The 27,549-nt window shown below is 53.5% G+C and overlaps 1 protein-coding gene across 5 annotated transcripts in view; it reads right to left on the bottom strand.

Annotated features, from left to right (window-relative positions):
- The window catches only part of PTPRA (protein tyrosine phosphatase receptor type A), a 77,928-nt gene that overhangs the window by 13,191 nt on the left and 37,188 nt on the right, over positions 1 to 27,549 (bottom strand). For 3 of the 5 annotated variants that reach the window (XM_038178436.2, XM_038178437.2, XM_072037896.1), the window contains 4 exons: positions 6,382 to 6,460; positions 5,573 to 5,947; positions 4,096 to 4,113; positions 985 to 1,069 (listed from right to left, as the gene is read on the bottom strand). In XM_038178436.2, the coding sequence (XP_038034364.2) occupies positions 985 to 1,069; positions 4,096 to 4,113; positions 5,573 to 5,947; positions 6,382 to 6,460 (557 nt within the window). Of the gene's footprint in view, positions 1 to 984; positions 1,070 to 4,095; positions 4,114 to 5,572; positions 5,948 to 6,381; positions 6,461 to 8,418; positions 8,557 to 22,905; positions 23,021 to 27,549 lie in introns of those variants that run through there. The other 2 variants (XM_072037897.1, XM_038178438.2) reach the window with 2 other exon arrangements.

Below are 27,549 nucleotides of genomic sequence, written 5' to 3'. Positions count from 1 at the left end.
GAAGGCACAGGGGGAGCGAGGCGAACAGAAACCTTTTCTTTTCTTCCAGGCCTGGAGCTGGCTCTGGTGCCAGGTGGGGAGGACTCAAAATGTTGCTGCTGCCGACCTCCCGAGGCAAAACTTTCCTCGGGTTCACTGCCGCGAGAGCAGGCCCTGAGCCAAGAGACGAAGGGAATTTTTCTACCACTAAGGAAACTGCCTTTTTTTTTTTTTTAATTATTTAATCACCAGAACGTCGAGCAAATTAAAATGTTTACAGCAGGTGAATAAACACCCTCTTCCAGCTGAACAGGCGTGCGCTCAGGAGCTGGGTTCATTAAGGGTATGGTTTTGAGCAGCCCAAAAGCTTGGATTTTTTCTAAATGGATCTAAAAAGGCTTTGTTGGGCTCCAGCTCCAGCTGCAGCATCACCCAGTGCTCCTGCCGAGCTCCAGTGCCCACCACCATGCAGTGGGAGAGCTGCTTCCACAACGTACAGGTGTGGTACACGAGGCACAGCTTGGCTTCCACGGGCGTTGGATCATGTTTGATATCAAGATAGGAATGAAGGAATAATGCACCTTCACACACAAAGGACTTTCTGGCTCAAGAGTTGCGTGCAGCTTCCCCGGGTTAGTCAAACCACCACCCTGAGCCTTGCAAGGAAACCTCACCTGCTCTGTAACTGCACAACCAGGACTTTAGTTTAGCCTCTCCTACCAAATAGCACATTTTCACTAACTCAACAAATACTATGTCACGTAAGGAATAGCTTTATAATGAAAGGAATAAGCAGCATTTATTAAATAACCCCGACCATAATTTTCATTATCCTTACTGACTTCTTTTTCTAACACTGGCTGTGTCGATTTGCATAGCTTAGGAAACAGAACAACAGGCTCACGATAGGAAGCAGCCACTCATTTGCTTATTCCTGCTTATTCCTGTTCATTCAGCAATTCATTTCTGTCAAGTAAGAGAAGCCAGGATTAAAGCATTTCTTACCTTAACATGTACAGCACAATAATAATAAATACTATGACTAGGAGGGAAGACAGGGCCACCATCACAGCAATAATTGGAGTCTCATCTGCAACAGGAAAAGAAAGGTGCAGTTACCAGCTGCTATCTACAAACATCCAGAGCCACAATTTAACGGGGCAGAGCTCTACAATTTCTGCTTTCAAACAACACAGCTACTCATTCGGGTTGCATTTGTCAAGGCTGGCAGTGAAGACAGGTCCACGACCCGACACTCAAGGAGTACTGATACGCCAGGGTTAGATTAAAACCTGCCAGCACCACTCGCAGCACCTCGATTTTCTCTAAGAGCTGGAAACTGTGACCCTGGAGATGAAAACTGCTGTTGAGAAAGCTGCAAGAGGGGAGACGTGGGCCACACTAGGGGTTCCTTCTGCACAATTCAAAGTGCCCACAGTGGTCCACCTGCTGCAGGGCTGAAGTTTTTGTGTAGCATCTTCTGCCTCTGTCGTATGTGAAATTTCTAAATATGCCCATGAGCTCTGGAAAAATGGTAAAGATCCTTTTAATAAAAATAGGTGAAAACTGTGGCTTTTGTAAAACCACACAGATGCTGTGTATTATTTAAAATAGTCATGATTTTGCTTCCAGTTTCACATCCAGTAAGAGGCAAGGCTTCCACACTAAGTATTGACTCTGACTGTGTTCAGCCCGGGGCTGAGGTTCCTTGGGGAGGCTGGGGGTTATTTGCTGGTTGTCTGCCTGCTTCATCACGAAACGGTGTCTGAGCTGCAGCAGACGTGGCCTTCAGCCCCTGCTTGGACTTCTCTCCTCCTGCAGACACCGAGCAAGCAAATCCCCCAGATGCAGCTGGAAGACAAGCAACGCTAACCAGAGAGGAAAACGGCCCTAAAGGGCATGTTCCGGATAAATCGCAGCGAGGCCAGCAGGGGGGATTTTCATTTTCCAGCAGCTTGGTCAATCTGCACGGGCCACCGGGCTGTGTCTCCATGTCTCAGCTCCTGGGACTCCCGTTTCCACCTGCTGAGCATCCTCTGTGCGATTCCAGCCAGCACGTCTTCCCAGCAGGATTTAATCCTCCAACAACAGAGCTACCGAGGCACGCTCTGGTTATTTCTGCATTTTCCCTTTCTGCAGCCACGAGGCCTCGAAATGTTATTCTGACCAACAGATGTGTGATTTCGGGGTAATGATTTGGAGGTGATCACCTAGCATTGAAAACAGAGTTAAAAAAAACAGAACTCCCCCAGTCTAAATTCCCCAGAGGGAGGAATTTATCCAGCCCGCTTGCTTTAAAACCCTTCTCAGTGCCTGCCAAGCTTCCCAGACAAACCACTGCCGGGACAGGAGCAGGCTGCTGGCAGCTGCTGTGATTTACGGGCAGGGGTTTTGGCATCTGGCAGCAGGATGCCGGGGGGTTCGCAGCATTTTCTTTCGCCACATCTGGCTCGAGGAGTTAAAGCTTCTCCAGCGCAGTCGCTCACCAGCTCCTCGCTGCCCGGCCCTGGCAGGAAACGAGCCCGAGGGCCCCAGCAGGTTCCTTCCCTCTGGGAGATGTGGTGAGCGGTGCCAACGCTCCTGCAGCTCCTGCTCTGCTCACTCCTTGCTCAAAACTCGGCCCTGGGGAGTTACAGCTGGGGTGGCATCACTTGTAGGATAACAAGGGCTTCGAGCCTTTGCTTTCAAGGACTTGAAATGCCAAAGCAAATGTGTAGGTCCGGTGTGAAAGGCACTGAGATGCTTAAATCTCATCCTGGCAGGACCACATCTGCGATTCGAGGCACCCCAGGCTCTTATCTGCAGGCTGTCATCTCCTTATCACACCATGCAGGACGGTGCTGAGCTCATCGCTGCCACCGGCTGCCCACGAAACTGGAGGCAAACATTTGGTGAGTGCCAAGAAACCAGGAGCACAAGCAGGATCACGGGGTTCAAAGAAGCAGAAGCGAAGACGCAGGGTCAGTATTTTGGAAAGGGAACAGCGCGTGAGACACTGGGGAAGAAAACCCCACAAAGCTGGCCCAAGATCACGAGGGGGAGCAGAAGGAAGTGCCTGGCCCTGTCCCCAGGTCCTGAGCAGCCAGGCCAGCTATTTTCTCTGCAAATGCCATAAAGAGCCCACAAGGGCAGATTGGTAATGCAACCTCATTTATTTTCTTGGTGTATTTCCTTCCCAGCAGTGTCTGGGAGGTGGAGGAAGAAGCCAGGACAGACGGCGCGGTTTGGGATAAAGTTTGGGATAAAGGTTTTATAAAAACTGCAGCAAAGCCGAAAGAAAATCCTATCCCCACCACAGCCAGCACAGAAGAGTTCATTTGGATCGAAGCATTTGCACCAAAACCTCAGCTCCATCTGAAATTCCAAGGAGAGGAACGCATTACGTGGATGATCCAACCAGGGGATATCCCAATCTGCCTTTTTTCTCTAAAATCCAACCAAGACAGGAGAAAATCCGAGGTGAAACTAACCCGAGGGCAAACCCAAATCAATCTGCATCCTGTTATACACACACCGTGTCACATCCCCATCACGTCGCATCGAAGACACATCTTTGGTGAAGCCCCTGAGTTACCAGCAGCTGGCAGAGGTGATTTTTTGGAACGAAGAGCCAAGGCTGGTGCTTCTGAGAGGCAAAATCTACTTTTATCTCCATAATTTCATCCATCATGGGTGTAAGCGCTGTCACCTTACCAGAAATGCACTCCTGCTCCTCCAAGAAATAATTGTTCACATCGTTTGCAGAACGGATCCTGGTCAAATAGGGTAGGTGGCACTCAAGGAAGGGAATTCAGAAGGAAAAGAGGAGGAAATTTCTCGAGCAGCTGCTCGGGACTCGGTCACTGTGCAGAAGGCGATGCTGCTGGACTCGGCGTGTGCAGCAGGAGCTCCTCGTATCTCACAGGGTGTGCACAAACCGCTCCCAAATTGTTTATATTAAAAAACAAGAGCCCAACACTTGCTAAGACACCAACACGTTAGCGACTCTTGGACAGAGCTCGAGATCTGCTTTGTAAAAGTGAGTTAGAAAGCGTGTGAGGAGAGCCCTCCGCTAGCAGAACACTCCTGGAAATGTCTTTACACAGGGCTTGAATAAAGATGAAATAAATTTCTTACCTCTTCTGTCGGAGTTACCTGCAGAAAAATAAAACAGAAGTCTCTTAGCAACGAAGAAATAGACGTTTTAATAAGATCAAAGCCTGAAATAGCAACAGATTTAGCAACTGTCATCGTCTTCCTGCACGTTTTGCTTTCAAAACACCAGCTACTAAAGGCAGGAGGAAATAAACTTCAGCTTTCACTAAGTAGTAAGGAAAAAGGAACAAAATGCACATTTGTAGCTTTGCTGGTTATAGAAGGTTTATATCTAGGTTTGGAGAAGCAGGAGCTGTCCATACAGTGTGTAATTCCTACAGCTCTTCCATGAATGGAGAAGGCAGCCCTAAAACTAACTCTGCTCCTTGATAAATCTCTGGAAATAAAGGGGGAATCGGCTCACCCGTTTGCTCAGGGGGCTGGCCCCAAGTGGGAAGCCACCTCCAGCCTTGTCATGGCCCTCGTGTCACAGCACATGGCCCCACAAATAGTAACACAAGCCATAAAAACACAGCAAAGACAAAAAAATATACAAATCCAGCCCCCCTGTGATCAGGCATCGTGTTATAAAGTCCCAGTTCCGGCTGTGCTCAAGGCTTTTGCCTTCGTTCCTCTCATCATTTTTTGCTCAAATGAGAAAAATGAGCGCCGAGAGGGGAAGGGGAGCAGGATGGCATCTTGTGGAGCGTGGCACGGGCATTTTCTGTCCCAGGGACAAGGCTGGTGGGCACGTCCTGGGAGGCACAGGGCTGGAAACCACCTCAGGGCACTTGGGTTTGGGCTTCAGGCTGCACCCAGCCTTGTTCCTTCGGGACCTGAACTATCCCTGATGGAGGAATACCAGCTCACCTCCCCAAATAAACCCTGCCAGATGGGTCTGCATCATCCCACATCCCCAGCTCGGCTGATTTTGGTTAATGAGCCCTCCGGGCAGCTTCTCCTAGGAGCCAGCTCTCACCCCTGCTTGGCCACCGCTAACCAAAGCCTTAAATCCTTTGGGATCTCCTTGTGCAGTGCTAAAAGGTGTGGGTTAAGCCCATGGTTAGCACCAAAATGCAACAAAAGGGCTGTGTAGCGATGCTCTGGGTGATGCAAGCTCTGCAGCTCAGCACCATCCCGGAGTCCTTTATTGCTGTGGCTTCCACAAATCCCCTGAGCACCGAATTTTCACCCAGCACCTAGGGGCTGTGCACAAAAAGGGATGGATTTCGTCTGTGACAGCAGCAAGATGAGATCCTGGGACTCTTTTACGCCCAGAATCTCGACAAGAAGCTGCTGCTGCTTCGTTTTGTTGTTCCCTGTCTGAATTGCAGAAACCAGAGCAGGATAAATGGGTTTGGACCTCGCGACTTCAGCGAGCTGCGGATCCCATATCCCGTACCCCTCCTCAATTTACCCTGCGGCGCCTTCTCGTTCCTACCCCTCCCCAAAAACAAGAGAAGGGAGGAGAGAAGCAGAGCCCGGATGGCAGAAGGAGGGGGTGAGGAAGGTGCCTTACCGTTGTGGGAAGCAGAAGAGGTCTCCTGGCTCGGCAGCGTGGCGCTGACGTTCCCCTCGGTGGCCTCCACCGGGGTGCTGGGGGCCGCGGTGCGCGGGGTGGGCGTCGTGGCGCTGGGCAGCAGCGGGGTGGCCGGAGGCACTGGGGTGGACGCCGACGTCCCCGGGATGGAGGAGGCGTTGGGGACGAGGACGGTGGAGCTGGGGGGGATTTGGGGGACTGTGGTGGTGGTGGGCGGCTCCGACGGAGGGGTGGAAGCAGGCGCCAGGGAGGTGGCGTTGAGGCCGCGGGCGCTCGTCGTCCTGCCGTCCTCGGGGGCGGCCGTGGGAGATGGGCTGGGGCTCCTGGAGGAGGTGGGCGCTGTCGTGGGGCGCTCTGGAAGAGGACAGAAGCAGAAAGGAGCACCCTGAGATAGCCTTCTGTGGGGTGTAGGGGTGGAGGGGCTGGTTTGTGACTGCAGGGGTGTAGCACACGAGGGGAGAAGCCAGCAAAAAAATCCCCACGTCCAGGGCATCGAGAGCTCTGCGCGTCGTGGAGATGTGAATCCTATAAAAGCAGCTCACTTGAGTACCTAATATGATATGGGGAAGGTACAAAATACAGAGCTCCTATCCCTCTTAAGAGAGGTTCAGTGTTCACTAGGATAAAAACCTGCAGGTCCCATCTATGAGCACGACAATTTTTCAGATGCTTTTACCGTATCTCAGCTAACCAAAAGGCAGGAGAGGTGAGATACCAAGCACACGAGCCCTGCTTTCACCCTAAAAATGGTTTAGGGGAACGGTGAGGCGATGAGGAGCACGGCTTACCTGTCGTATCATTGTGAGCACCTACGCTGATCAGGCCGCTTCCCAGCAACAGGACGAAGAACCACAAATCCATGTTGACCTGGAAAAAAAAGATCAAAGAGGAGTTATTGAAAGCATCACCAGCTGTGTCCCGAAGCAGTTCACAGTGGGGATGCTGCTTGGTCCTGGACGTGGAGAGCTGGGGTCCCTGTACGTGGGCAGGGTTTATCTGGATGTCCCACACGTCCCCAAACGGAGAAATCCCAGCCCGGTGGACCAGGAAAGGTGGGAAGGGACGAGGCAGGGAATGGAGGTGATAAAAACCCACACAGAGGAGCTCACCATGGAACCATGCCCTGCAAAATTTCCCAGGAAGAGCCCTGCAAAATCCCAGGATGATGACACCAGTCACGTTGCTTTTCCCAGAACAACCCCCAGGCTTCCTACCCCAGCCCTTTAATCCCACGCTCCAAGTTTTTATGGTTTTTGTTTTTTTTTTCCCCCCAAAAAAAAGCTCCTAAAGCCCAGGTACTTCGACTCATTTCACATTGTTCTTGTCGTGTTTATCCGAAGATGCTTCGGTCGAGACCCATCCCAAAATCTGGGCAAAAGGACAAGGCTGAAGTCACCCACAGTGGGAACAGCAGAAACACGGGGTCCTCCCAGCCCCAGCCGGCCCCAAAGCGTCCTCCCACCACCACCACCTCCCTTTTACGATCTCTTCCTCCCCCCTAATGACCAACTGGCTGAATATTTCGCTGAGCTCAGGGGTCAGGAGGCCGGACAGACCCCTTTTGGCCACAAGGAAGGGAAGCAGAGGGAAGCCAAGCCCCAGATGTAAGAGCTTCCCTTCATCGTGCCACGTGGCCGGCCCCACATCTGCTAGGACTGGCTCCGAGGGGCCCCAAAAATGGGAGCAGCCACCCCTGGGACAGGTTTAGCCACAGGTTGTGGTGCCTGCCTGCAGCACCTTGAACCCTTTTGGGTTTCCAGGTGCTGGATAGAGAAGGGCTGGCCTCATAAAACCTCCCCGAGGTCCTGCTCCTGCATGGGATGCGCTAAGGATGGGCACGGCTACCCGGGGATGCTGCAGAGGCAGGGTCTGGCTGGCTCACAGCACTCAGTGCTCCATATATTCGGTGCAACCTGTTAATGGGACGGTTTGGGGTGTGAAAATAAAGGTTTCTGAGGCTGAAGGATGGACAAGAGGGATGCACGTGCTCCCTGCGCATCCTGGGTGAGCTCTGGAGCTTTTTAGGGCTTTAGGGAAAAGCTGCGAGCACTGAGAGCGAAAGGACCCCGGGCAGCCCCACAAACATCACCAGAACATGGAAAAAAAAAAAAACAAAACTGGGAGCTGTTTCGGTTCCCAGCCACTGGATTCATCCCCAAAAACAGATCTGGAGGAGCTGGGGAGTGCCCAAACGCTGCGTCACGCGGGGCTCCATCCCGGGGAGGGGGGCTCGCTCCCAGCCCCTGCTTTTTAAAAATCCTCATCCCCAAAGGCGGCACGAACCAACGTCACCCCGCTGGGTCCCTCCCCGTAAAAACCCTCCTGGGTTTTACCCCCCCAAAAAAGCCCGAGCGACCCAAGGCTCCCTTCCCCCTCGGCTCCCCTCCCCGCTGGTTCGGAAGCCGGGGAGGAAATACTTGTCATGTTATCAGCCCTTTGGCTGCCTGCAGCATCCTGTGAGCGCCACGAAAACACCCTGACGTCACGTCTCCGGCTCTGCCAAGGGGCGAGGAGCCCGCTGCAGCTCCTCGGGTTCAGCCGGAGGGGATTTGGGAACGATCCCAAAGCCCAAGCTTTCCGCTGGCCGAGCTCCCGGGGCCGCGCCGAGGGTGCCCCCGGAGCCGCCGCGCTCGGAGCTTTGGGGTTGGGGTTGTAGAAAGCTGCAGGGCTCGTGGGGAGGATTGGTGCTGGCACCTTTGGGGAGGAAATAACTGCTTGAGGAGGTAAAGAGTGGCTTCAAAATGGTATCGGAGTGCTGCCAGGAGGGGGATCTGGCCACAGGAGCACCTCCCGGAGAGCAGAGGCAGCCGGAGCCGGGCACTCACCGAGCACTGTTGGGATTTATCCCCTTATCCCCTCTGCCATCCTCCTAATTCCTGTGGAATGAGGCGATCCCGGTCTGTGTCAAGCAGGAGACGTGACCCCGATGCTGCCCGGCTCTCCGGGATCCCCAAAATCATTTTAGTGCTGTCTGGAGGGTGCTGAAATGCCGCGGCACAGCCGCCAGCACCCGGCTGCCCTGTGCCAGCTCCACCCACAATGAAAAATAAAAACTTATTCCCTTCTCCCCCTCCTTTTTTCTTTTTTTTTTTTTTTTTTTTTTTTTTTTTTGGCAGGGGAGAGGGCACGACCAAGGTTTCAGTGCCGAGCCCTTGGAGGCAGCTCACAGCAGGGCTCAACGGGAGCGAGGGCGAGGAAAAAGAAGGGGGACAGCTGGCTTTGTGTGGTGGCACAGCCCTCCTGGATCCTAAGGGACGCCCCAAAAGGCCGAGACAAACCCCTCTGCTGGGGGTTTTGGCCCAGATGGGGCAGTTCCAGCAGCTCCTTTTGGGGCAGAGGAGCGGGATCACGAGTGCCCAGGCGTTTTGCTGCTATCGTGGGGAGGGGATGCTGCTTTTAGGGGTAAAAAGCGTTTTGCTGCGCCCCCCCGGAGTGACTAATCCCCCCCGCGCGTGTCTCCCAAGCTACACCGAGGGCTTTGATGTCTCAGTGAGCAGCATTCCCCCACCCCGCCCTCTGCTTTTCCACTCCTCAACAGAAAAGATGAATCACGACAGCGACCGTTCGCCCTTCCTTAAAATGCACATCTCTCTCTTTTCTTTTTTTTTTTTTCCTCCCCCCTTTTAAACAAACAGGCGCCTTCCACTCCAGCGCCAGGAGGAAGGACGAGCTCGGGGCTTTGCTTTCTCCACCCCCGAGCGCCCGTCCCCAAGCTCCATCCCCCAAATTCCCGCTGTTTATTCGGCACGAGGGAATTTGGAGCCCTCTTTTGAAGAGCTGGTAACACAGAGGGGGCAACACCGAGGTGCGTGCGCAGGGAATTAGGGACAGCGATGTGAAATCATCCCGGGTGGGTTAGGAGAAGAGGATCGGGTGTTCCCCAACCCAAGCTGGGAGGAAGGTTGTTCCCCGAGGTCCCTTCCTAGCTCTGCTGCTGCCAAGTGGGACACCCCGAGGCTCAGCCCCATCTCCTGTCACACAGCCTCACAAATCGGCTTTTTACTCCCCGGATGAATGACACCGGCTTAATTCATTCACAAATACCCACGAGGACCTTTGAGGCTGCTGTGAAGAATAACCTGAGATCATTTCGGGAGGGAAACCCGCAGGGATTTTAGATCCAGGACGCCCTCGGGGCCGGGAAGGAGCCCCCAGCAGCGAGCAGCACCGCGGGTGCCACCGGTGCCACGTGCTCACGGCGAGCAGCTCGGGGAAAAAGCCCCAGTGGAGCCCCTTGGAGGGATGGAAATACAAAGAAAATTATTTTCCTATTAATATTTCTCCTAATAATGTTCCTAATGAGGCTGGGCTTAATTTGCCTGCTGCTGGCTGAGGATGGACCCGTGCGGGGGGCTCGCGCGCCGCTGCGCCAGGACAAATTAGGATGGGTCCGTGCCCAGTGGGTCTGCAGCACCCCCACTTTCCTCCTGTCCCGTGTAGGGTTGGTAAAATGAACTCTACAGGGGATGTAAGGTGTGGGTAAGTCGGTGGGAAAGCGTGGAGGGGGATGACGGGGGATGAAGGGGTTTTTGGAGCTGGAGCACTGGAGAATGAGCAGCCGGAGGGGGGCCCAAAAGGACCCGGCGGTGATCAGAGCGGTACGAGGCGCAAAGCCAAAAAAAAGGTGAAATGTTAAGAAAAATGGGAACGGTGAAGCCAAGCAGCAGGGAGCTGCTGGGCCCAGGGGTGCAGGGAAGGAGCGGTGCTGAGCTTCGATTAAAAAAAAAAAGTCAGGTGGTACAGGAATACATCTGTTTTTTCAAGAGCATCTTTTTGGGTTTCCCCTTCTTTGTTCCAGGCACTACTTGTAGCACACGGAGAGGAATCGCTCAGCCCCGCAGCTCCGTTCCAGAAGGACCTTTAGGATGGCTTTAGGATGGCTTTAGGATGAAGCTCGGCCACTATTTAGCCCACCGGCATCCCTACCCGACACGATGCGTCCTGGAGAGCGAGCAAACGGTCCGTGGGCAGGGAAAACAAGGGCGAAAAGAGGGAGCCAAAATAAAATGAATGAAAGCAAAATAAAATAAACGGAGCTGAGCTTTGGGTACAGCCCATTCTGCGGGGCCGAGAGAACCTCCCATCTGCGGGATGCTCCCGGTGGAGCATCCCCTTTGAAACAAAGGTGTGGGAGGGGATCGTTCCCTTAAAACCTCGTTAGGGAGGCTGAGCCCTGATTAAAAGGCACACGCTCGGTCACACAGCTCCGATGGTGCTTACCCTGTCCTGGGACAGCGGTGCGGCGCAGGGCGCAGCCCCTGGGCTAAGAAAAGCGCAGAGGAAAGGTAAAAAAAAATAAAAAAAAGGAATTTTTACCTGCGGGGATGCGACACCGGCGGAGCGGTTCGGCCCTGTTGCCACAGTAACCCTCCTGGTGCAGCCGAGATCGCTGATTATGAAACTCGAAAAATCAGAGGCTGCTAATTAGGGTGCGCCCCAGTGCCCAGCTGGCTCCGCGCGAGCGCCGCGCCGCCGCCGAGCACGGGGAGTTGGTTGGCACCGGGGGGCAGCCCGCCCAAAAAAAGAGCTTTTTGGGTAGTTTTACACCTTTCTGCATCCCCACCCTGCAAATTCAGCTCGTTTGTTTGCCATTTAAACGGATGGATGAGAGTCAGAGGAGCAGACCTTATGTGCACGTGCACCCAGCTGTCCCTACAAGCAAGCAGGGTACCGGGGCGCATCGCAAATCTCCAAAAAAATGCCTCGACGGCTGTTTCCAGAGCTGCAAACCCAGAGAGATGCTGCTTTACCAGCTCAGCCCAGCCAAACACTGGGGTTTTGATGCCACGGATCCAAAATTTGCCGTGCCCCGAGCTCGCCGAGCCCCCTGCCCCGACCCAGCCGTGCCGCAGCGGGTCCAGGTTGGAGCTCTGTGCCCCCCTAGCACTGACACAGGGGATTTGAGCTGAACGTTTTGGTCTTATTGGAGGCTTTGTTTCTGACCCTTTAATAGGGTTTTTTTTACAGGAATTAGTCTTTTAATGCTGCGTGCCTGTGTACGTAGCATGGTAAGCCGTTTTGGTGCAACCACGGAGAGAACATCTGCTTTTGTGGGCAATTAACAAACTTCCTGCCAATTAGGGGCACGGCAGCGGGGCAGGAAGGCTGTCCCAGGAGGAGAGAGGTCCCGATGCTCACTCTGACACCTTTCTCCTGAAATAAATACCTTAGTATGGCCTTTGGAAGTGTCCAAATGAAATTCCAGCACCTGGATGAGCACATCAGCACGGGCAGATATTCGAGGAGAGTTTTATGCTCACAGCTTAGCGTAAAAAGGAATAATCTGTGTGCAGGTAATGCTTAAAAAAAACAAATCCCACAAATTTGGAAACTACAAGCACCGCAGAGGAGGATTCAGGCACACAGACCTGGGTGGGAGCGGGATGGGATGGACCCAAGTCACCTTGGGTCCATCCCAGCACAACTCCTTCTGCATTTTAATCTCGCCAGCAGAAGGCTGGAGGTGGTGGTGGCACCGGCAGCGAGGGCGTTCGCCGTCAGCCTTCAACACGCTCAGGTGGAGGATGGTGACCCGCACAGAACAGGCACAGCTTGAGAAAAATACCCCAAAAAGGCAAAAAAAAAGCAGCCTGGGTAAGCTGGAGCTGTGGGGTTCATCCCGAGGACACCCTGGGGACCAGCCCAGCCTCCTCCCCTCTAGATGGAGCTCCAGGAGAAGCCTGAGGTCCCTTCCCAAAGCCAGTCCTGTTGTCCCCAAATTGCTCCCCTTGGTGCTAAAAGGACTGGAAGGGGTGAAAGGCAGCAAATTGCCAGACCCGTTGTCCTGTTATCCCCTCCTGCCACGCTTGCCCTCGAGGACAAATCCTTTGCTCTTCGCTGGGCACTTCCCAGCCCCAAAACGATGCTCTGACACCCGGAGCAGTGGCCGCAGTTGGGTTTGATGGGGTAAGTGGCTGGAGATAAACCTGTCCTCCATCTTTATCCAAAAATCTGAAATATTCCCCTTGCAAACACACCAATTCAGCGGGATTTCGGGCCGTACGTGCTCTGCGAGGGCTGCACCTCACTAAATTATCAAAGAGAAACCGTGAGCAGGCAGAGCTCGCTCACCGATGGCACAGATTTGGGGGGGGAGGCCACCCCAACGATGCCAAATTCGACTCATTTCAGACCTATCGGGGACGACAGAGAACGGCACCCGGGTTATTTGTGTTTCAACACAACAGCAACGTTTTGGACAGCAACAGAGACGTCCCCAGCTCTGTCCCAGCTTTGTGAACGGGCTCTGAAAAGCAGCGATCCCACAAAAGGGCCCGTCCCCAGCACCCCCCGGCCGGCAGCACAATGCACAGAAGGCTCTTCAGTCTCGCCCCTAAATACGAGGCTCCCCTGGTACAGGGGCAGGCGGGCAGGGCAGCACAGCCGGCCTCTGTCGCTGCACCAGCACAAGGCAAACCCTGTTGTTGGAGCCCGACCTCGGATTTTTCTCGGCGGTGGCCAAACTGAACGGATCCAGCTCGTTTTGCTCGCGTGGAATCCACCCTGCCGACGAGAAAGGGCAAACCTGGGGAGTTCCCTGTCTGTGTCAGACCAAACCTCTGGGCTTTTACAGGGTTTTCAGATCAGGTCTGTGAGTTTGGAGGGGGAAAAAGTCACAAACTGCTTGCGAGGCAGAGTTTCACTGAACACAGACACCATTATTGCTTCCTCCCCGTGCCCTGTATTACCTATAAACTCGCCTCTTCTCTTTCTACGGGCAAGAGGTTCGACGGATTTCAGGAAAAACACAGAAAAAAAGAAGACAAAGAAGAAGAAAAAGAAGAAGACAAGGGAGAAGATGAACAAGAAGAAGACAAAGAATATGAAGAAGACAAAGATGGAGAAGGAGGAGGAGGAGGAGGAGGAGGAGAAGGAGAAGGAGAAGGTGACAAAGAAGAAGATGATGAAGAAGACGAAGAAGAAGATGAAGAAGAAGATGAAGACAAAGATGAGAGAGAAAGAGAAAGAGAAAGAGAAAGAGAAAGAGAAAGAGAAAGAGAAAGAGAAAGAGAAAGAGAAAGAGAAAGAGAAAGAGAAAGAGAAAGAGAAAGAGAAAGAGAAAGAGAAAGAGAAAGAGAAAGAGAAAGAAAAAGAAAAAGAAAAAGAAAAAGAAAAAGAAAAAGAAAAAGAAAAAGAAAAAGAAAAAGAAAAAGAAAAAGAAAAAGAAAAAGAAAAAGAAAAAGAAAAAGAAAAAGAAAAAGAAAAAGAAAAAAAGGGAAGGTGTCGAGCAAACAGCAGGGCAGAGCTGGGAGCTCTCCCTTTGTGGGGCGGGTGGTGTGAGCTCACCGAGCAGCCGGGACGCAGCAGGCTTTGATGGGCAAACCCCAGCCCTGGCTGGGCAGATCGTGGTGTCCCTGGAGATGCGGGGCCTGTGCGACAGGGAGAGAAGCTGAAGCCCTGGAAGAGAAGCAGCAGAGCTTTCGGCTGAGCAGGACAACATTTCTGCATCTGATTGACTCCGCCAGATTAGAGGGTTGCTGTTCCCCCGGCAGGGTGAGCTCCTTGTGGGTGTGAGGCTGGAAGCAGCTGGGCCACGAAGGAGGAGGAGGAAGAGGAGAGGATCACGGGGAGATCCCAACCCCGACACCATATCCTGGACACCTCGCGGTGCTTTCGGCACAGGGCAGCCGTGCTCCTCCTCCCCAAACCTCTGTACGCAGCGGCTGTAACGTGAAAACGAGAGGCTGGCCAACAAATCCATGCACTGACCCCTTCCTCTCCCTCACCGTACAAGTGTAAAGGGTTTTTCAGCGCCCTCCCAGCTTGCTGCCCGGCAGGATTTTGCCCCCACTGCAGGTTGGTGCTTGGAGCCCGAGCAGAGATGAGTCAAATCCATCCAACCCCAATAAATATCACCCTCAGGTACAGGAACACCAACCGACTTGGCACAAGGTCCCCATGGCTGGCCCTACCCGCTCCCACACCTTGTCTCTGGGTCCCACAAAGTCCTCCCAGCACCTTCGTGTAAAGCTTTTTTTTTTTGCTTGCCTTCCATTTTAAAAGGCCTGGTAAAAGAGCCTTGATTTGGGGCACAAAGCCCGGGCTTTTGATAGCTTGGCAGATGGGTGATAGCCAGGGACCTTTTGCCACCCATTTTATGGAGGAAACCAGCACAGGGATCAACGGTGGCTCCAGGCAGGAGCGGGGAGGGAGCTGAATTTGTAGGTACGGGGTTTTAGAGGGTCGAGGGGTCAGCTCCGAATTCCCTCCTGGCTCAAGCAGAGTTCCCAAATGCTCTGTGCCACAGCCTCTGGCCGTGTAACCGGAGCATCATCGGCGCACAAGAGCCCCCTCTCACCCTCCCCACACGTGGTTTTTGGAGCAAACCCCAGGTTGAGGCAGACAGAAACGCATTTTATTTGATTTTTTCATTGATCTTTCGTAGCGCTCTGATCCCGAACACTCCCTAACAGCCCCGGGAGGACCGGTCCCAGCCTGCTGCTCGCTCGCACGCCGAGGGGAGCAGGAACGCACCCGGGATTTCGCAGCCCATGTTCAAAGCCATCTGTGCTCCTCGGGCCACGCCGCCCCGGCTGCTTGGAAGCAGGACTCCTCGTGTAATCCCGATGGCCTTGAGTCAGTTAAAGGCAGGGCCCGAGCTCTGTTTACCTTGGCTCGGCCTCGTTCCTCCTCTGGTTCCTCCCCGAGTAATGAGCATCCCGCCCGCGGAGAGACGAGGAACCTCACCCCGTGACTCCTGGCTCTTTTGCCACCTGTACCCCAAACCTTGGCCATGCCCAAGAGCTGGAGCTCGTTCGGTATCAGAAAATACTGGAGCTGTCAGAGAAGACCCAGATCCTTCTTTTCTGGCTGAGGATTAAGCTACTTCCAAAGACGAGCTCCAAGGTCACCCAGCGGTACTGGAGCCAAGAAAAGAGCCCCACGACTGTTTTAGAACCCATGCCAAATGAGCCCAGTGCATCAGAATGATGTTCAGGGAGCTGAAACACCTGCTACGTATTATGTCAGAAAAAAAAAAACCCTAATAGGGGAAAAAAATCCTAATAGGGGAAAAAAAAAATGCTCCTTGCTACTGAAGAAACCCTTGGCCCTGCCCTCCCAAGCGCAGCGCACCGGCACGCTGCTGGCACAAGCCGAGCCCACGACTTGTCCAACTGACCCAGTTCTCACAAACTGAACAAAACCCTCTCGTTTTTGTTGAAAAAAAATAAAAAAAAAAGCAGCGATTCGCATGAACCGAGGTTTTCTGCGCCGTCCCCTCCTGACCCATTCAGGCGCGCGTCCCCGCGGGGGGAGGAACCGCGTTACCCGCCGTGGAAAAGCCTAAAATCACAAAGAGCTGGGATGAACTGAGCCCTCTAAGCCAACCGGGGGCCAAGCTTTTATCTCCCCCTCATTGTTAAGCCACGCTGAAGCGGAATAATGGGACGACACGGGGCTGTGCAAGGCTCTCCTGCAAAGCCCTGCCGGAGCAACTCCATTGTGCCCGCGCCGCCCGCGCTGGCGATTGTATCGAGCCACTGGTTTGGAAAGCCAGCAGCATTTCAGCCTCAGATATCGGTGTATTTATGATTTCTGTCCAATTACCGCCAGCTTCCGTCTCGGCAGAGGGAATTAGCCGTGGGGCTGGAGCTGGGAGCACAAAAGGCCGGTGGATGAGCGCTCCAGCTGTATTTTCTCGTCCTTCATCCAGTCTAGACTTAAAAGTCCCAGGACGCAGATGACTTCCGCTGCTCTGCCGCGGTATTAAAAAAGCAATAAAGGGAACAATAAAGCGTCACGACGTGTCTAAAATTAGCAGTTTACAAAACAATCCGGCTCTGTAATACCCCGAGCACAATGAGGGCAGAGAGCGCAGGGGACGGCCGTTTTGAAGCCGTGGGATAAAAGGGAACCTCGCTCGAAACCTTTATCGGGCAAAGAAATCTATCTGCATTGTGTTTCGGTTCTGATACCAGCTGAAAAAACTGCCTCGAAGCCAACGCTGTGCTGCTAGGAATTAGCTCAATTGAGGCAAGGCACCAGGACCACGCCGCCTTGCCCCAGCGATCGGTGCGAGAGCTGCCCACGGGTATTTTCTGCCGGGCTTTAGGTTCCCCTACCTTTGTGAGTGCTTTTCCCCCTTTTGCACGCTTTGGTTTGTCATGCAGGAGAGCAGAAATGGATGGGTTGGTTTCCAGGTGTTCGTTGATCACGTTCACGTTTTGGAGCTCGTGTAGCACCAAAGCTGGAACTGCTGGGGCTAATTTCGGAGGAAAACGCCCCAGCAGCCCTTCTGTCCATGTTATTGTTATTTTTAATAGGAATCCTAAACAGGGAGCAACGTTTCACACAAGGGTAGTCCCAGAAGAAATACTCCTCCCATCGCCCGAGGAGATTGAGGTGTCCTTTAAGCCAAAATTTCGCCATCACGACGGACAGAAGGCATGCGGAAACCGCGCAGGACTGGGAATCACGCTCCTGCTGCCCCCGATAATTGGTGGAATTAAAGGAATTAAAGCCATCGGGGGGATAAAATGGCTGTGAAGGAGAAAAGGACCTTTCCTCCTGGAAAAGCAGCTCCCTTCCCGAGGAGAATAAGCAAATCCATCGGGTCTGCAAGGGGACGGATGTGCCAAGAGCGCGGATCCAAGCAAAGCCCCCGGGGATTCTCGTGCAGGAGGACACCGGAGCTGGAAACGCCCCCGGTCTGCTTCCATTTCTCACACTTACAGAGGGAAACACGAGCCCGGTCGCTCAGGACCAAATAAAGGTGGGCATTACAGCTCGTACGGCCTCAGAAATAGCCCCAGGGGCAGCGGGGTAACACGCCGTGCGCACGCATCCATGCTTGGAGGACAAATATAACCCTGCCGTCAGCAACTGCAGGGCTGCTGACACTCCTCGGGGAGGGAAGGAAAGATCTTGCTTCCGCTGAGGCTAAAATAAAAGGTTTCCTTGGCCAGGTTTTCCATATGACCCTCGCTGGGGTCAGCTCACCAAACGCTCTCCTGTGTTTTTCCCTCCTCCGGGGCCCTACAACCACTTGCTCCCTCCTGCAATTCCCAGTCCTCCTCCCTTCCAGACCTCTTTGCAGGAGGAAATGAAAACCACACAGCCTGGACGGGGACAGGACCCATTAGACCATCTCGTCCTACCCACCACGAAGACGTTACCCTACAAGAAACTTCCCAAATGCTCCAAGTCTTCCTTCGAAAGCCCAGAGCAGCGCCGCTTCCACCTTTCCTCGTGGGATGTTTCCTACAGCATCTCCCCGCCCGGCAGCCGTCCCCATTGGATTTTCCTTTTGAAAACTTCTTCCTTTTCAATTTGCAGCCCCCATCTCTCCCCTGCCCGTGTGCATTTATGAGCTACACTAATTAAACAGATTAATCCAAAAAAGGAACTGCAGTTTAGGAATAAATTAGCGTGCTTTCCTTTTATCCTCTACGCAAAGGACCGGCGTGTCAAACAAAGTCTCGAGCCTCTCTGACATCTTCCATTTCTAAATTGGTCCCACTGCTCATAATTACACCTCCCCTCTACCCAGACAAGTTCATTCGCTTTCCTCCCCCCCTCTTTTTTGGGGGAGAAAGGAGGGAGGCAGAGAAAAAAGGGGAAAGAGTGGGATCAGGGGAGAAAGGAGAGGGACCCGGCCCATCGGAGCGGTCCAGGTGGTTACAACAGTCCCAGCATGTATGAAAATCGAGGCTCTGATGAATATTCCTGACCCAGCTGTAGGTGTAGGGTCTGGGTTTATCAAATAATAACCTCCCAAGGAAAGCCTTGATCCCAAAAGTCCACCGTGACGTGCCAGCGCCTTTCCTGCTCGATTTTAAATAGAAAATTACACAATTTTACACCCAGATCTGCCCGTTGGGTTGCCCCTTGGTGGTACGAGCTGCTCCGAGTCACTTAAGATATTTTGGGGATTAATCAGAGTGGAAATTCTCGTATTTAACAAATAATTCCCCCGTTGACCTGAGAGCCCCCCTGGTCTGGGCCATTCAAGTGACACGAGAAGGGAAATAAATGGATATTTATGGTCAAGACTTTCTCAGCCAAGACTTTAGGGTTCCACTCATTAGAAACATCGACTTAAATGCAAGATCTCCATTTCTAGTTGAGGCTGGGAAGTGTAAAAAAGGGAGATTTGGGGGAAAGATGAAGGCAACGGGGTGGAATTGCCACGAAGAGCTCACCCACACCGCTGGACGTGGTTTGGCGCGCTAACGTTTGGTCACCTTAATACCTTCTCACCCCAAACATTTCACCTTTTACTGTTTCTCCGAAGGAAAAACATCTTCCCGTCCAAGGATCTGGAAGTTACGGGGACGTTTTTGGTGTTCGGGGCAGGAATCCCCCTCCAGGACGGCAGCCGGGAAGCGGGCGCTGCGTTAGGGCTCTGCGCTCGCGTTAGCACCAAAGCTCAGGTCCCACCCTTGTGCAGTGGGGTTGAATATTTCCAAACGTGCAGCCGGCCTCATTGTGCCCACATCTCCTCCTTTCCTTTTCCGACAGCTTCTCCTGGAGGGGCAGGAGGCGGGTGGCTGAGCTGCAGCGAGCGTGGCAAGAGCCTGGAGCCGCTGCAGCCGCTGGCCTGGCGCCAGGCTGGGCTTTTTGTGTTAAAAATGCACATTACGGAGGGCTGGAAGAATAAATATGTATTCTGAGAGCTCCAAGGCTTATCAACGGACCGAAATAAAGACAGGTGCTCCTCTCCTTCCCCTGTTTTTTTGGGAATTGTCGATGCCCAAAATCAGAATCGGCACCGGAGGCGTTTTTAGGGGAGGCGCAGGATGGGCAGGGCTGTCCCCCAGCCCTGTACGCCTTGTTTCAAAGCCTCCCAGGGAAAATAAAAAGCCTCAGAAAGGCCACGACCGCTGTCAGCGATGCGAATACCTCTGAAAAGGTATTCTGGAAACGGCCTGGCTGTCGGGAGAGGGAAAGCATTAGAGAAATGAAAGCGATTGAGGCGAAGCTGCCCAATTCTTCCCCTTCCCCGCACGCGGAAACCACCGGGCTGCTCCATCACGAGCAAACCACTCTGAATGCAGCTCGCTGCTCCGAACATCACCGAGGTCAAAAGCATGACCGAAAACAAGAAAAAAGGATTAACCAAATGGATGAGATAATCTGCGCAGCTATAATTCAGGCTCAGATGTACAAATAGCTGCACCGCGGGGCTCGAGCCAACCGCTAATTTACAGTGCTGCCGGGCAGGAGGGGGGAAAATCCCACCCCCACAAGGCCAGCAATGCCTAATTGCTCCTTTCTGCATCTCTGACACCTTCCTCGGAAGCCCTACAGCTGGTTGCAGCTCGCAGAAGGCTGTGGAGAGCCTGAGAAGCGGAGGGATGTGCCTCGCTGCTGCTGCTGCAACCCGCACGGTCCTGGCGCTCTCGTGGGTCCCCGGTGCGAACCAAGAGGTGGTGGCTCAGACCACGGGGACAGGAGGCCCTCAAAGCCCAATCTGATGGAAAGGGAAGGGATGGATGGGGTTTCGCAGTGTTTTTACAAGACCTGAATCACAGGCAGGAGCTTGCTGGGGTATTCAGAGGCTTTCTGGCGTGGAGGTAACAGCATCGCCGGCTGGTGGAGGTGGTGGCTTCCATGAGGGGTCATTTCTTGGGTTTGTGACCACGACCCCGTCACCCTCGCACAGAAGCAGCATTAATGAGCCTTTTTTTGAAGGATCTGCTCAGCTCTCATCAAAATGGGGTCTAGAACATGCCTTCCATTTGATGGCACAGCCGTGCTTTGTGCAATACCCGACAGCTTTGGGAAAAGCATGCTCAGAACCCGATTTAAGGAAGAAACCAGACGACCAGCACTGGGGCAAAAACCCACCAAAACTATTCAACGAGGCCTCTGTAATTTAACAGATCTGTATGTTTAATTCAATGTTAAATCAAGGGGGAATCCCTTCCGACACCAGGTTGTGCAGACATCTATTGGGGACAGATGGAGCCAGCCCCGCCGTGGGTGCAGATCTCACCAGGCATAAGAAAATAAAACCATTTCGCTCTCCTTTCATGGCCAAGGCTGGGGTTTACATACTCCCCGGCACGGATCTCGGGGGAAAAAAGCATGAAGGGGTGCACCAGGAGCCTGCTGGGCACAGTCCAGCTGCTTTCGTGGTGGCACCGAGCAGTGATGCTCGAACCAACCCCGGGATGGGGAGCAAAAGTGATGCTGAGCGTGCTGGTGATGACCCGCATCACATCACCCTCACGGCATTTTCGGTTAAGCAGTTGCTAAAGATGAATCATCGTCCTCAGCCAGCTGACAGCACTCGAAAAGCATAGAAACGGGCACTTCAGTAACAGTAGAAAACTCTTAAACACCTGCCCGAGGGGTGAGCAAAGTAGTGGCTAGCAGCTAGAGACTTCTTTTATTAAAGGGCAAATAAAATTGAGCTGGGGAGATGTTTGGAAGCAGCTAATGCAGAAGAGAAGGCGGGTTGCCCACCCAGCACCTTCTGCTGAGCACCTGGCTGATGGACGGGGATTTTTGGGGTGCTCGGGGAGTTTCTGTGCCTGTGGGCACCCAGCTGTGTGCCCCCTGAGCCAGGGATTTGTGTCAGGAGCTGGGGCATCGCTGTGACCCCGCGGGCTGGCGGCTGAGCAGCGGATCCCTTTCTTGTGCTCGGTCCTCTGGGGAAACAAACCTTTGTAAGGCGTATGTGAGCTCTCATCCAACAGATCTCAGCCTCCTCACAGCTCTGCAGGAGGCAGAGCAGCACCAGCAACATCCCACGGGCACTTTCTGGCACCCGAGCACCCTGCCCGGCTCCCAGTTTTCTCAGAGGTGGTGACGGGTCGGTGAACACGTGGTTGGTGCCCGCGCAGCTGAAGGCAGTGAGCCCTTGCAACGGCGGGCTCAGAACGGTTTTTCAACTGTAATTTCGGGCAAGGCTCAGCTGCGCCTTCACGGGGACACCTGCTGGGGGGCTGAACCCCTGAAGAGCTCCAATTGTGAACCCCGGCAGCTCCAGCCGTGTGCCCATCCGAAGCCAAGCGAAAGCATCCCGGCAATGCCACCCCTGCCCACCAGCACCATGGGGTCTGGCCAGCCTCTCCTGGCCAACCCAACCCCATTTCTCAGCTTCAGCCCTTCCTCGGGTCACCTTTCTTTCTGTCCCATCCCCAACCAGTTCCCTTTCCCCAGGCAGAGCCCACATCCCCTCCCCGTGTGGCTCCGCAGGGCCGAGCGGCGCGCGGCAGCGGGCGGTAACGAAACCCGAGCGGTTTGTGGCTGCAGAGCCCTTCCTGCTCCTGCCCCCCTGCACCTCAGCAGCTTGGCCAGCGGTTTAGGTGCTGTAATATCCACTCGTCCGGGGAGGAGCAGCAGCAGTTAATGCACAGAACTGTTTTTTCCCCAATACAAAGCCTTTTGCAGCAACTTGGGTGCCCCTCGGTTCCCTAGCGGCACCGTTTTGTTCGCTCACTTTGGTCACTTCTCCAACCCCCCCTATAGGACTGAAAGCAGTCCACTTTAACATTTTAGGGTGTTTTTTTTATTTTTGGTGTTTTTTCTCCATTTTTCTTTAAGGACAAGATCCATTTCTGCTGGCAGACCTCCAACTCTTTGGCCTCATGCTTCCTCGGAGCTCAGCACGAGGGCAGAGCCCACGGCATCTCCTAGGGGAGGTGCAGGCACAGCAGCACGCTGCACCTGCAGGGGACTTTGCAGTGGAGAAAGGGAAGAGCCACGCAGAAATAAAGCACGGTTTCAGAGTATAAATGCCATCCTAATGAAGAATTTTACTTTACAGAGCTTGTTCCCTCTTGCTGGCTCTCCAAGGAGCCCCCTGGCCTTGCTGAATTGCGCATCAAAGCGAATGCTCTTGCAGCAGCAAAACCCCAGGGGTTGAAATATTTTTCTCCCCACATGCAGCAGGCTTCAGCCAGCATCCCACCCAACAGGACCATCCCCACAGGACACCAGAACCAACCCCGACCCAGGACAGAAGCACCTGGAGAGCAGGAGAGTGGGTGCACATCTCACAAATGCACCAGCCTTGACGGGTATCTACACGCTGCGTTCAAAAAGCAAGTCTGGGAGTCAAATTTGTGACTCAAACAGCAACAGTCCCCCAAAACCGAGCAGCACTTTAGCACTTTCCTCCCCCTCAGCCTCCAAATAATCTTTGCTCGAGCCATCAGGAATAATTTACCTCTTTCCACAGTGAGCGCATCCCTCGGTGCCGCAGGTAGCAGCCGCCTGTCCTCGGTCGAGGTTGCTGTGACGCCTGGACCAGGCTCAGAGCAACTGGCTCTGCTTGTGAGACTGATACAGGTTTTTGTCTCAGAACCGGAGGATTTACGCATCAAAAGCTCGCCTGCCTCTCCCCACCTGCAGCAGCTTACCTGCTACCAGCTCCTGCTTCCCGAAAACCGCGTCTATCGCCGACCATCTCTGTGGAACATCGCAGCACTGCGAATACACCGCTCCTCCAGGGGGTACTGCCTCCAGCCTGCCTCATTCCCCATCTCCATCCTCATATAACGCCCCACAGTTATCTATTTGCCCTAAAAACGACTCGGTGTGAAAAGGGAACAGGTCCCCGAGCGAGCAGGGAGGAACCGCGAGCAGCTCATGCATGCGCGCGCTGCGAGTATGACAAAGCCGCCCGACCGCAGCCTGGAACCGCCAGAGCTCCACGTGCTGCTTGCCAAATTCCTGTAGCATACATCATTTTGTCCTTTTTAATCACGGCAGAAGCCACAGAAGATTCAGACAGCGACGTGAAAGGAAAGGGCAGTGGTCAAGGCGGACGATGCCTCGTAAAAGGGGAAAATAGCGGTGATGGAGTGAGCCTGAGGATGGGGTTTCCAGCATATCGCTGCTGGAAAGCCCTGGTAGGTTGCTGTATTTACCTTTCAGCAGTGAACTTGGGGTATTTGGGCTACAAAACGCCTGGATGACATCACGAGAAATGCTCTGCAGTCAATGAGCCAGGTGAAGCTTGCCGTGGCGGTAGGCGCGGACCTGCCAAGCCGCATTGCTGACCCGCATTCAGCCCGGACGGATCGCTCAGCGCTCCGTGAGCTTTGTGTCACGCCTTCAGGTCCCGGGGCAGGAAACTTGTGGGTGCGACTCCGTCATTTCACAGCCTTCAGCTTGCAGAAGGCGGACCCGGGTGTTCTCATCCATCCCTCCGCCTTCGGTGTCCTCTCCGCGCGGTGCCCTGAGCAGGTTTGTCAGAAGGGTGCCCCGAATCTCTCCCTAAACAGCCCAGAAAATAATTGCACTCATCTCTTCACCAACAAACCCAAAGGACAACTGGTTAAATTTCCTTTCCGTGTTGTTATTTACCAGGCTCTTCTGCCATCTAGTTTATCCCCGGGGTTTCCAAATTCCCCCTGACGTTTGGCAACTTCCTTTGCCCCGGGGAGAAAATGGTCACTCGGGGTTTCCTGCCGCAGACCTTTCATCTGCTCTGCTTCTTTGTTGGCTTTTTATCATCAGATAGCAGGGAGCTGACTTGTTAACATCCCCCTGTGACGGTGGGACAGGGAAAAGGAACAGCATCAGCACCGAGGACGCCCTGGAAGAGCAGGAGCAGACAGAGGTGGCTTAAAACAAAGGAAACACGCAGCGCTCCATCCTTCAGAGGCACATCCCGGCCTCCCGCGATGACTAAGGAGTCCGAACGTCTTCCCTTCTGTTTTCACTTCCTCGACTTGTCATCTCCTCCCATTGTTCTCCCCAGGCTTAGATAAACTCCCTGCTGGCAAGGAGCGGGCGCTCACCTCTGTTACCCAACGCCGCGCACGCAGAGGAGCGCAGGTTTCGCTGGGGCGCAGTAAGAAAAAAGATCTGGTGTGAGCTGGGAAAGCAAACATTTGAATCACCTCGTATGGCATCTGATGATTTGAAGGGCATTTTCTTTCCAAGGAGACGCGGAGCGGCTCAGCCCTTTCGCGGGACCAAAGGCAAGCAAAGCAGAGATGTGTCTGAAGTCCCTGATGTGAAAAAAAAAGAAAAGATTCCTACAGATTCAGCTCCACCAGCATTAGGAATAAGTGTGATGGAATTAGCCTTGCTCGATCTCAGCGCAGGCACAATGTTGAGGAAACCCTCAAAACCCAGCGAGAAGCCAAGCACAGGATGCAGATGGCAGCTGCAAGCCTCCCGAAAGTTTGGGCTGTGGTTGCTACGCCCCGGTGCCGCTTCCCGTCCCGCTCAGGTGCCAGGTACAGCAGTTGCTGCCAGCAGTTTTTCAAGACCGTGTTGCGAAAAAAAAATAAATCATCACTCGTTTCAAGATCTCTCTGTGCTGATCGTTATGCAGAATTAGCATACGGGCTGCAGGAGGAGTAAAGATGAGGTCTTCCCAAACACCTGCGAGGGGAAACCTGTTTGCAGAACGAGGCACCAGAAAAAAAAACCCTACTGGTGAGGGAGGAGGCGGCTGCCAGCAGTGAGACGGAGGGTGGAGGTGTTTGCTCCAGGTAGGGCCAGCAGGTCCCTGCACGCTTCCTGGTGGGGTTTCTGTACCCGGTTGTCTCATCCAAGGCTTCAGTGCTGGCGACGTGTGCTCAGTGCTGATGGTTTGTGAAATGGGTCCTCCGAACCTCGGGGTGGTTTTGGCACGAACAGGCCACGAGGTCAGCTCACAGCGGCAAGGTGAGGTTCGAGGTGGAAGGTTGAAGCTTCATGGAGCAGAGGGCTGGTCCAAGTGCCTGCAGGACTCAGGAGCACAAGCAGCAGGGATCTGTAATTTCTGGTCTCGGAGCAACCTTGGTGGGTCTGAAGTGTCCCCCAGGAGTCAAGATGCACACAGGAAAAGCCAAAATCTGAGAGCGGCCTTTAAAACTTTGACACGGACTTCACCCACCAGCAGCGTTGATCAAAACTGCATCTTCTAAGATCAAAATCAATCTTCTAAGCGGGGTGGAAAGCCTTTCTCAGCTTGGCCACCATCCGACACAGAAGCCACCAGGGTGAAGAGCTCTGCAGAAGAACCAAGGTCTTCCCGACCACCGGACGCATGGCGAAGGGACATGGTGCCAGGGTTGGGTCATCCCCTCCTTGCTTCTTCTGCAGTTTGCTCCCAGCTGCCGTGTGATTGGTGAGAAGACGAAATGATGGCACAAATGTGCCTTCCAAGGAGCTTATCTTTCAGGGCAGCTCCTGAAAATCTCCTCGGTCCCCTCCGAGGGCAGCCGGTGCCTCCGTGCAGCCTCCCTGGCAGCAGCAGCGCTCCAACAACAAATTAAACTTCGGGTTAATATGGGAACGCATACCAGCGGAGCGAGCCAACCACAATTACCGACCATTATCTGCCAGGAAAGATCTTTCAGTTATTGTGGGTAGAGCCGAAAACATCAGCTCGGCGATCAGCACCGCTGGAGACGGCGAGAAGAAAACCACACGCGTTGAGTATCGCGCAACGCCCCGGGGCACGGCGCCTCGCTCCCCACCTCCCAAAGGATGCTGGCAACGCGGCTGGGAAAGGCTCAGGGAAGGACAGGGGTGATCTGGAGGAGGTGAGCAGCTTCTGGTGGACTTTCTCGGAGAAAGAAATGTGGTTTTAGGACCCCCACCCTCACCAAAACGTCGCAGCAGGCGCTCCGGTGTCGATATGACTGTGGCCAACCCCTTTTTGAGCAGCTCGCCGCTCAACCTGAACTTCTAACCCTCTAAAAAACCCCACACAGCCCAGCTGTGTCTGCTGTAGAGAACCATTATTCATCACAGAACCATCTCGGTGGGAAAAGACCTTCGAGGTCTACACGTCCAGCCTCCTGCTTTGGGCACGCCGCGGCGCTCTTCCCAACCCAACGCCGTAGACGCGAGCGCTGGGACCGTGCGTGCACTGCCAGCCTCGTCCCCCACACCTCTGACATACTGAATTGGTCTCCAAAACGAAGAGATTCCCCTTTTTCCCCTACCAAAAGCAATTTTTGAGGAAATAAATACATTCTAGACAAGGCCTTTTAGACCAACAGCCCAACGTGTTCATCTTTTCTACGGTCTACTTGCCCACTGCCTAGAAAAATAGAGGATTATCAGCTAATTATTTAATACCAGCAAGTTTAGTCAAATTTTAAGTGACGATGATGGGTTTAGCATCCATTCAGAATTCTGAGCTAAAACGCTAAGCCAACCTCTTTACGAGAAGCCTGCTTTTAAGCCACCCAAGCTTCAAGTGATCCTTTCGCAGCTCTTCCTATTCCTACGAGACGGCGTAATTTGCAATATTGGATAATTCCAGGCTGCAAGCCTGAAGGTTTCTTCGAAACGTCAGCTTCTCGCTCTTTGAAGACAGACTGATGGCACTGGAGCTAATTTGCTTAATTAGTAATTTACGGGAAGATCTCTCCAAGAGAACGTAAAACCCTTCAGACGAAACGCTCTAAGTGCAAAACCGAGAGACCATAATGGGTGTTTACGCCCATCTTTCACAAATTTTGGGCTGTAGTTCCTGCTCTTGATGGACTTATTCCTCCCAGCCACGGAGCTGAACCCCACAAAGGTCAAACACAACTGTCCCAGGCTCTCCCTATAACTGGGAGAGTGTTTTTCCCAAAATCGTGCCGAGATGGAAAATCCTGATGAGATGCAGAGAAAATGAACATGGACATCAGGATGCCATCATATGGCCCCGTGTGCCCCGGATGGAAGGAGTTTTCCCCAAATTTCAGCAGCTTTGTGCTGTCCCCCGGGCGCACAAACCTTGCAAAACACCCATGGGTGTTCGTGGAGCGCGGGGAGAAGGCTCGCCCAGCTGTTCGTTTTGTAAGAAATGATAATTCATGCAAATCCCTGCTCCGAGCACATTCCACAGCCGCGCATCTTATCGCAAGCCAAACAAAAAGCAGAGAGACGTTTGAGACCCATAAGCCTGCACGAAAAGAATTTGCTCTTGTTACGGCTTGAATTTCCCCCTCTCCCTGCCGGTAAGCTCTCCAGCACCGCCAAACCCCAAGCAAACCACTAATTCCAGGGGTGCTAAAAGGAAACGAAAACCCCAACCGCGACGTAAAGCAACGCCTGTGGTAGAG

Source organism: Anas platyrhynchos, chromosome 4 (assembly GCF_047663525.1).
Source record: "Anas platyrhynchos isolate ZD024472 breed Pekin duck chromosome 4, IASCAAS_PekinDuck_T2T, whole genome shotgun sequence".
Classification (NCBI taxonomy): domain Eukaryota; kingdom Metazoa; phylum Chordata; class Aves; order Anseriformes; family Anatidae; genus Anas; species Anas platyrhynchos.
This window is presented reverse-complemented; position numbering and strand designations above follow the sequence as displayed.